The sequence below is a fragment of the Rhinopithecus roxellana genome, chromosome 10 (genome assembly GCF_007565055.1).
Source record: "Rhinopithecus roxellana isolate Shanxi Qingling chromosome 10, ASM756505v1, whole genome shotgun sequence".
Lineage (NCBI taxonomy): Eukaryota > Metazoa > Chordata > Mammalia > Primates > Cercopithecidae > Rhinopithecus > Rhinopithecus roxellana.
The window spans coordinates 56,241,453-56,252,025 of NC_044558.1; the positions used below are offsets into that span (position 1 = coordinate 56,241,453).

Sequence of the window (10,573 nt, forward strand, 5' to 3'; positions counted from 1 at the left end):
CCAGCACACAGCAGGGGCTCAACAAAGGGAGGGAAAATATGAAAGATGAGTCCAGCAGTGACTCTCACTCCCTGTCACTGGAGGAGTGGGTGTGATGGGACATGGTGGGGGACCTGAGGGATGGCACAGGGAAAGTGCAATGACTTTGAAGTGAGGGTCAGTCACTAAGGGCCACAGAGAGGCCACAGGTGAGGGGAGGAGGCTTCAGTTGCCCCAGGGAGGGGATCTGGGGCCTGTCTTTCAATATGGCTGTTGAGGTCACCTTGCTGGCTTGTCCTTGGATCTATTTCTGTTACCCAAGTCTACTCCAGGACCCTTGGAAAGAAAACAATTGCCCCTCACCTTGGTGGCAAGAAGGGATGGGAGAGGACAGGGATAGTCCAATTTCTCTCTTCAAATCCATTCTCAGACCATGCCTCTCATCCCCTGATATTCAGAAAGGCACACACCTCTTCCTCCCATTGCTCCCCAAGGCCACCAAAATCTAGGGAAATGGCATCTTCAGGAGTGAAAGGGTAAAAACTCTGACACCCACTGTGTAAGTCACTCCATTCCTCCCTCCCAGCAGCTTGGGAGTTCCCATCCCCATTTCCCTCTTTCCCCTTTCTTTGTCTCTAAGATCAGACTTCCCTGTTGGGATCTTGTTCTCCTTCTAGCAGATAAGTCCAATATTAGGAGATCTATTCCTGCTCACTCTTTTCTGCCTTCGACTTGTAGTCCTAGAGAGGCTGACGGTGACCTGGATTTCTGGATGGAGTGATTCTGGGTCCTGAGCAAAGGAGGGAACCCAGACTCAGAGAGGGATTGCAATCTCATGTGTCTGGTATCCAAGTGTAACTTCACAAGAACATTCAAATCACTGCACATGGGTGAAACTATCAACTTTTTCAACATCAAAACTATCAAAGGAAGTGCATGCTTTCAAGACAAATCAAAAACTGATTTATTTGTCCTTTGCACAGATCCCTACTGAGGACACCACCTTCCAGCCACTGCTGCTGGGATGACTCGTGAGGTCTATGGGGCCATGTAATGGTTGCGCTACCGTTCCCAACACCATGTATACAGGGATCTTCAGAGAAGGGATCCCCTCATGTCTCCCAAGCCATTTCCACCCTATGGCCCAGACTGGCCCAGAATTAACACACAGCCTGATAAGGAAGCAGGAGGTAATAGCATGGGCTGAGGCTCCTTCCACCTGCTCACACCCACCCCAGTTGTTAACACAAGAGGCTTGGACCCTTGAGTGGCCACCTAAGGTGACAATGCACCCAGGAGCACTATTTGGTTCCTGTTTCTCAGCTGCTTAACTTGAAACTTTCCTACCAACATCTTCAGAGAGCAGAATTATCTCCCAGAAGAATCATGGCCAGGAGGTAATGAAGGAGGTGAGATCGGTCTCCTACTGACCTGACAGCGTCCTCCCTCTACTTTATTTCTCTCCCAAGGATACATCACCCTCACAGCACACCCCAAATCCATGCAACCATGCACCTGATCCTTGGCTTCATAGAGCCTTGGCCGGGCTTGGAGAACCCCAGTAGATAATGGCATCCACCAGGAAGGTGGGCATGTAGCTCATAGGGAGGTAGAGAAGCTTGGCATCCCAGCCAGCTGAGTAGCGAGTGCGGGGGTGGCAGGCAATCAGCGCATGCTCCATGCAGTTGGTCACCAAGGACAAATCCTGTGTGCAAGTCTGCTCCAATTGTTCAGCTGATTTCTTATCTGTTAAGAATGAGAAATGATCCACGTGTATTTCCACCTGTAACTGCTCCTGCTTTGGATTCAACTTAAAGTGGAAAGGGTCTAAGAACTCATGCCACCCCACAACCCCCAGTCAAGCATTGCCTCAAATCTCTTTTATCCAAATTCCCTGAGTTGGAGCCCATCCATGGGAAAGCAACAAGTGTTCCACACTAAGTCATGTCTGTCTCTCTTCAGGAATATCTGGACTACATAAATGATGGTCTCCTCCCACAGAAGTCTCAGCACATGTAAATAAGCTATCTCTAATGCCAGCTTGTTATCAGTTACCAGTGTCTTCCCTTTCTGGCTTCACTTTGCTCCTCAATAATGATATTGAGTTCAGATAGACACTGGTCCCAAGTTCTGAGAAGCCTGGATACTTGCTTTTCAGGACCAGTTGACCACACAATACCCATCATGGAAACGGGGCTAAAGGTCTCCACTTTGTGGGTAAGGAAGAGCCTGGAGATCAAACTCTAATGCTCTTCAGACACCAATGGTAGACCAGGGATTCCACATGAGGGTTTGCTTCTCTCCCCACTCTCCACTGCTTACTCACAGGATGCAACAAACTTCTCGCCGTAGATCTGCTTGACCTCTGGACTGGACCGGTCCCAAATCTCCAGGAAGCTCTTTAAGAATCTCTCTTTACTGGTCACAGCAGTCTTGAAATAGCCAGGCTCAATCATAGCCACCTTCACCCCAAAGTAGGAGAGTTCCCTCCTGCAAGAAAGAGAAGCAGAGAGGAAAGACTTCAGGGGTCATGGAAGGTAAAACACAAACAATAAAAGTAAAACTATGACAGCACAATATATGAGGACAACAGGTGAGATAGAAAGCTTGGAATATTTAATTTCCAGCAATCAAGGGATCATAATAATGAAGGAATCATTGCCTCTGTATGGGGTTTCCATATTTTACACACATGAGCTTACTAGCCCTAAATCCTACCAATTCCAAAGCAAGGCAGCACCTTAGTGCTGTCTCCTCCTATGGCCCTCACATCCAATGGATCACCAGAATTCCCACATTTTGCCTCCTCTCCAGTCCTCAGTTCCCTCCATCCTTTTCCTGCCCCAGGAATCTCCCTGGCCTCTGAGCTGGGTGATAGCAACTGTCCTCTAAGAAGCATCTGTCTTCAGTCTGGCTCCCCACTTTCAGCCACTGGGCTTCCTGCAGTCGGTGGGTGTCTAGAAGCTGATTAGACCAAGGAACAAATCACTTTTTTGGGGAGTTTCACTCCCAACAGCATAAAGCACAGCTCCTGTCCAGGACTCACAGGCCATCAAGGAGCCCACCTATGCCCACCTGCCCAGCATCCCCCACCAGGTCTGGCCTTGACCTTCACCACAAGAGGACTCTGCAGTACATGCAGGTGGCTAATGCTCACCCTGAGCCTGGGCTGATCGCATTCCTTCATCCAGGATCCCTTCACAGCCTTCCTTACCAGGCTGCCAGGTGGAGTTCTCAATCCCCAGCTCGAGTTCTTAATCCCCAGCTCAGACAGAATCTCCAAGACTCTTCCCAACTCAGATGGGTACCATGACCAGCAAGGTTGACTTGATCACCAACCTTATAAGCATTGGCAGTTGATTCTAGATCTCTTGTACCTCTCTCAGGTATCAAGATTTAGTTCACAGACAAAACCTTGTTGTTGATTAAGGATGGATTTTTTTGTCACTTAGACAAGGGCCTAAAGCATCTGCTGTGTGGACTCAGATGCTCTACCCATTGTCAAAGGGGCTCTGGACATGAATTCTGCTGGGAAAGACCATCTTCTGCATACTGTCTTTGGGTTTCAGAGAGCCATGAAGGAATGGCCTTAGGGCTTGAAGCATTTCTCTCCCTAGAGAGGAAGAGCCCCAAAGCCAGGCACCCATCTCCTGGTGTGGAAGTATCTTTCCCTGTTTCTGACTCAGTGAGTGCTCTTGCATCTGCATGAGCATGTGTGTCTTTGCGGCACTAAGGCATGGCCCAGCTTTACAAGTATTTCAGATTCCAGGGAGGAGGGGTCGGGGGCCATCTACTACAGCAAGAGAGGGGTTTGAGCAAGCCACATGCCCATTGTCAGCTGCCGGGAAAGCCTCCCTGGCCAGGGGACCAACACACACTGTTGTAGCTGATCTTTCTCTGCTCCTTCTCTAGGGTGCAAAGCATTCTTCCATCCAGTGCTGACTGCCTGGTCTGCCTTTGTGGCTCCAATACCAAGGTACAATGGGAAGAAGTGTTTAGGGTCCTTCCCTGGGATTAGTCATTGATACACAGTATTCCCCTGTCCTTGGCTTGGGAACCTCAGTACTGTGTTCCTCTTGGCAGGATCAGAAGCCAAAGATCCAGGTCCAATTCTGCCTCTGGCTGTTTCTGACCAAGAGATCCATCCAGGGAAGAGGTATCATTCAAGAAACTCTCTGACCTGAGGCCCGTCCTGCCACCCAGCACTCAGGAAGGTGCTTCCCAGTGAATGGCCAGCTCAATCCAGAAAGAGGAAGACAAGAGTGTCACACAAGAAGACAGAGAGGGATCTCATGAAAGGGCCTTACAGGCTGGGATTCAAGGAACTCCCTGGAAAAGACTTCCCCACAAAGACAGGAGCAGGAAGACTAGGGCGGGCCTCGTCCCAGAACCATACCTGAGGGAGTCGGAGAAGGCTTCCACGCCATACTTGGAGATGCAATAGCCTCCACCAAAAAGTGACACCCGGCCACAGATACTGGAGACGTTGACCACACGGCCCTTGGCCTTCCTCACTAAGGGCAGCAGGCTCAGAGTCACGTCGATCACCCCCAACAAGTTCACGTCCAATATGGTCACAAAGTCCTGCTTGGTCAGCAACTCATTGGGGGCCACAGGCAAGGAGATGCCAGCATTATTCACCAGTCCCCAGAGTCCTGGGACAGTGGGAAGATGAGACAGCATCACTGTGTTGTGCCTGTGCAGGTGGACAGTTAGGGTGCAACTCACATCCCAATAAAGTGAAGGCAGAATGACAGGTGTGGGATGGGGAGGAGGGTAAAACAAGCACCACAGTATCTGCAGGGGTTGGGTCTGGACATTCAGCAGTTGGTGGGCCATGGAACCCAGTTCTTTTTCCATTTACTCTTCAGGGCCCAGCTCACTGCCTGAAAGACAATAAGCTATTATCCCTATTTGAGGATTGCATGTTAAAGAAATCATGTTAAAGAACTATTGTCCACGTCTGGAAACATGAAGACCAATGTTTGGTTAGTTAAACATGAATGTTGCTGACATTATAGACATTCACCTGCATTTTCAGGTATGCTAACGCCTTGTATAGTGAGTGTTCTGCAACCATCTGTTGATGGAATAAGAGACATGAGAAAGGGAGAGTGAGGGAGAGAGGGAAGACAGAAAAAGACAGACCTGAAGTCCTAGGCTTAGGGGAGCTTGGAGAATATCCTGTGTTTGACCTCAGGGCACCGGTCTTGAAACATCCTGCATCAATATCCAGTAACATTTTTATAGAAAGCACTGGGGAATTCCAGTGCACAGGCTTTGGGAAGAAAGCAAGGTTGCATCATCCCTCTCAGTACACAGACTCCACCCTCTGCCCCAGAAAATGTCACCCTCTCCTCCTACTGCATCAGAAGCCCACTCTTCATCCTTCCCTTTGGTCCCAAGTTCACTCAGCTCTGGGAAAATCTCTCTGGAAGATGCAAATACACGATCCCCAAGACTTCAAGTCAATAGAGCTTTCAACCCATAGAACTAGGGGGCAGGAGCACAGGGTCCCTTGAGTCCGGGCAGGGGGTGGCAGTTGTTGATCTGGAAGGGTTGGCCTAGGCATATGAATCCATCCCCTGCTCAATAACAGGCCCTGCCCTGATGCAAATGCAGATTCCTCCACCCAGACATCTCACACTTATAGAGATGCTGGCCAATAAAAGTCCACCAAGACGACATTTATGACGATAAAAACTATCATATCCAACCACTCAGTATGGTTTACATAGGTAGGCTATTGGAATGATACAGTATTCTAAATAATTACATACAATTTTATAAAAATGATCATTATGGTGTAAAAATGTTTATCTTCTCCAGAGAATCTAAGGTGACTGAAACTAAGAACAAAATATAAAATCCTAAATATGTATAATTGTAAAAAGGACTTATGTATGGATGACAATTTCAGGGAAACTTTTGTTTTCATCTTTATTCTTTTCATTATTTTCAACAAAGATCATATTCTGCATTTATTGTTACATAAAATAAATCCATGTTTCTTTCTTCCCCTGTAATAAGACAGATGAATTAGTGTAGTGAAAAGAAGAAAGAAAGAAAAAGTAACACCTTACTAGTTCTGCTTTCCTTAAGCAGTCCTTATGCTGATACCCTCCTCTGAAGATGGAGATGGTCGTAGCTCTTGGTGGATGCTGATAGGCCCTAGCAAGAACAAGGTAAAGTGCTGGGAACGCAAGCCCAGCTCCAGCACAGCTACAGCCTCCGTGCACCCTTGCAGCCCCATGCTCCCTTCTCAACCATGCTCCAGCAAGTCTCCAGATCTCTAACCCAGGCTCTCAGCATCAAACAATCCATGATTTCTGCTTAGACAAGAGGGAGAGGATAGAGAGGAATTCTGGAGAGAAAAATCTCATCAGGGCAAACTCTCCCCAAGACTATACACCTCCAATGTCGGGATAGGTTAAAGATTGGAAAGAGATGGGGCTCAGGCCAGCCTGATTAGTGAGAAATACTAGAAAGCTACTGTTACTTCAACCTGGAAAGACACTGTAGAAACCTTCCCAGGGAGCAGACAGGAGGTGGTCCCTTCACACAGAGGGAAGACACAGACAGACTTGAGAAATCTGGGTGGTTACCTCTGTCCCCCACGCGTTCCTTCACCCATTGGGTGGCTGCAACAACACTCTCTGTCTTGGTGACATCCAGGGTCACCGTCTCCAGCCTGTCTGAAGTCTGGTCCCTCAGCTGCTCGGCTCCTTTCTCCGTCAGACACGCAGCCAGCACCCGCAAGCCTCGTGCGTCCAGCTGTCTGGCCAGCAGTTTCCCGAAGCCAGAGTCACAGCCCGTGATGAACACATACCTATCTCTCAGGTGGCTCAGCACCTGCCTCTCCCGGTACCAGTGCAGAAGGTAGTACAGGCCCACGAAGACTGCCAGGTAGAGCCACATGGCTTTGCAGAGGACAGACACAGACAGGCTGTGGGGGAACCCAGAGTCTGGCCTCTGTTGACACAGGAGGATTTAAGAACACAGAGGGCTGTGGTAGGCAGGGAAACCCTCAGGCATTTTGGTCAGAATCCTCACTTTCCTCCTTGATGACTGTCTTTCTGCAACATATTTATTCTGGCCCCACCTCTCTGCTCTTTGAACTGCTTCTGCAGTACTCATGCACGCCTTTGCACACCCCAAGTCCTGCCCAATAGGAAGATATTATCACTTGGCAATGTGTCCTTAGTCTCCTGATTTCTCTTGCCTTGCTGTGCCCACTACATGCATGCTGTGTCCATGAAGGAGCACACACATATATTCACACAGGAACACACACAGAGCCCACACAGGCTCACTCACACACAGCTGCCCACACACACCCTCCATGGAAAACACACCCCTCTGCTCTAAGTACAGGGGTCAAAACTATCTCTACAAATCTCCTACTCCTACAACCCTGGTCCGTGATCTTTTGAACATAGAAAGACCTTATTGGGTAGCTACACATGGTTTCCAGGCAGATTAGATGGAAATCCCTCTCTGAACCTGAGTTTCCTCATCCTGCTCAGCACCCTAGAATATCAATCACTCCTCAGAAAACTAGGGCATGGTCAGGCTCTCTAGGAGGAGAAGGAGTAGACAAAGGGTGGGCAGGAACAAGTTCCCTCCTGCTATAGCAGTTTTTTGGGGCAGAAAGATTGCAGGATCCTATGGGGGTATCCAAACTCAGATGTAAAGAAAGCAGGGAGAAGATGGGCAAATAGGAACAGCTGCAGTCTGCAGCTCCCAGTGTGATCAATGCAGAAGATGGGAGATTTCTGCATTTCCAACTGAGGTACCTGGTTCATCTCACTGGGACTGGTTGGACAGTGGGTGCAACCCACGCAGGGCAAGCTTAAGCAGGGCAGGGCATTGCTTCACCCTGGAAGCATAAGGGGTTGGGGGATTTCCCTTTCCTAGCCAAAGGAAGGCATGACGGACTGTACCTGGAAAAACAGGACACTCCTGCACAAATACTGTGATTTTCCAACTGTCCTAGCAAACGGCACACCAGAAGATTGTATCTCATGCCTGGCTCAGCATGTCCCACACCCATGGAGCCTTGCTCACTGCTAGTATGGCAGTCTGAGATTGATCTGTGAGGCAGCAGCCCAGCAGGAGGATAGTTGTCCACCGTTGCTGAGGCTTGAGTAGGGAAACAAAGTGGCCAGGAAGTTTGAACTGGGTGGAGCCCACCACAGCACCACAAGGCTTGCTGCCTCTATAGACTCCACCTCTGGGGGAAGGACATAGCTGAAAAAAAGGCAGTAGAAACGTCTGCAGACTTAAACATCCCTGTCTGACAGCCTTCACAGCCTCCACAATCGCAATGGTCCCCCGGTCCCACTTCTCTCTTTCAAACTGTCTTTTCTCAATCCTTTGACTCTGCCAGACTTTGTCACCCCCATGACCTGGTGTTGGGTCTGGCAGCCCCAACATTCCTGGCACCCAACGTGGAGCGACAAAGACTCTGGTGAAGGAACACCAGGGCATGTGAAAGCAAAGGACGCATCATCAAAGGACACCCAAAGACGTCTAAAAGAAGCTTGGCAGGAAAGCTCAGTGCTCAGAAGAACCAGAGTAACAATGGGACAAAGTGAAAGCAGACATTCTGCTTATTTAAATTTCTTAGAGCATTTTTTATGAAGATGGGGAATGAAAGTTAGTACTCAGAATTTGTTATCACTCTTTAGTGCAGTAAAGCAGTTTTGCCCATGGTTCCGGAACAAGGGACTATGGAGTTAGATGAATGTGAGAGAATTGGCAGAGATTTTTAAAAAGCATATAAAGGGTAGAATAGTTCCTCCTGCTTCCAAGATGGCCAGATAGGAACAGCACCAGTCTGCAGCTCCCAGTGTGAGTGATGCAGAAGATGGGTGATTTCTGCATTTCCAACTGAGGTACAGGGTTCATCTCTCTGGGACCAGTCAGACAGTGGGTGCAGCACATGGAGAAGAGCGGTGCATCACCTCACCTGGGAAGCACAAGGGATCAGGGAATTCCCTTTCCTAGCAAAGGGAAACCGTGACAGACGGTACTTGGAATATCAGGACACTCCCACCCTAACGCTGCAATTTTCCAACAGCCTTAGCAAACGGCACACCAGGAGATTATATCACGCACCTGGCTCAGAGGGTCCCATGCCTATGGAGCCTTGCTCACTGCTAGCACTGCAGTCTGAGATTGAACTGCAAGGCAGCAGCAAGGCTGGGAGAGGGGTGTCCACCATTGCTGAGGTAAAAAAAGTGACCAGGAATCTCGAACTGGGTGGAGCCCACCACAGCTCAAGGAGATCTGCCTGCCTCTATAGACTCCACTTCTGGGGGCAGGACATAGCTGAACAAAAGGCAGCAGAAACTTCTGCAGACTTAAACGTCCCCATCTGACAGCATGGAAGAGTGTAGTGGTTTTCCCAGCATGGATTTTGAGATCTGAGAATGGACAGAATGCCTCCTCAAATGGGTCCCTGACTCCCAAGTAGCCTAACTGGGAGACACTTCCCAGTATGGGCTGACTGGCAACTCATACAGCTAGGTGCCCCTCTGAGACAAAGCTTCCAGAGGAAGGATCAGGCAGCAACATCTGCCGTTCTGCAATATTTGCTATTCTACAGCCTCCGCTGGTGATACCCAGGAAAACAGGGTCTGGAGTGGACCTCCAGCAAACTCCAACAGACCTGCAGCTGAGGGTCCTAACTGTTACAAGGAAAACTAACAAACAGAAAGGACATCCACACCAAAATCCCGTCTGTACACCACCATCATCAAAGACCAAAGGTAGATAAAACCACAAAGATGGGGAGAAAACAGAGCAGAAAAGTTGAAAATTCTAAAAATCAGAGCACCTCTTCTCCTCCAAAGGAACGCAGCTCCTCACCAGCAATGGAACAAAGCTGGATGGAGAATGACTTTGACAAGTTGAGAGAAGAAGGTTTCAGACGATCAGTAATTACAGACTTCTCCCAGCTAAAGAAGGATGTTCAAACCCATCATAAAGAAGCTAAAAATCTTGAAAAAAGATTAGATGAATGGCTAACTAGAATAAACAGTGTAGAGAAGTCCTTAAATGACCTGATGGAGCTGAAAACCATGGCACAAGAACTACGGGATGCATGCACAAGCTTCAGTAGATGATTTGATCAAGTGGAAGAAAGGGTATCAGTGATAGAGATCAAATGAATGAAATGAAGTGAGCTGATGAGCTGAGGAACTAATGACTAATTGAATTTCTCCGGTATAATCAGAATCAATTATTCCCATATGCACAGTGACAACTTTCAAACTTAGACTAGACTTTCCAAGTAATAAACCAACTCTTTAACCCCCAAAGGGACCTTTTTTGGTGACTTTCCAGGAAGCAAGCAGATGGGAATTGTGCTGCAGAGGTCTATGACAGCACTGCCTACTGTGGCAGGGGACAATTGTTGTACATTTGTAAGGGCACTGGCTGTGCTGGATATGCCTCAGTTTGTTGAGGGGCTCAAGGCAGGCCACTCTTCCCATATCCCAAGACAGGTTGTCCATCTTTGCTAATTTTACGATGACACTGACTTGCCCAGTGATTGCCTTTTTCACAATGGAGGCATACACCAGGGCTT

At 48.5% G+C, this 10,573-nt stretch overlaps 1 protein-coding gene across 1 annotated transcript; it reads right to left on the reverse strand.

The window, feature by feature from the left end:
- Positions 1-919: 919 nt before the first annotated feature.
- On the reverse strand, positions 920-9,870 carry LOC104675289 (retinol dehydrogenase 16). Its single transcript, XM_010379777.2, has 5 exons — positions 9,367-9,870; positions 6,585-8,283; positions 4,376-4,634; positions 2,306-2,469; positions 920-1,725 (listed from the first exon to the last, which is right to left on the reverse strand). The coding sequence occupies exons 2-5, from the start codon at positions 6,895-6,897 to the stop codon at positions 1,508-1,510; spliced, it is 954 nt and encodes a 317-aa protein (XP_010378079.1). The 5' UTR covers positions 6,898-8,283; positions 9,367-9,870; the 3' UTR covers positions 920-1,507.
- Positions 9,871-10,573: the final 703 nt, after the last annotated feature.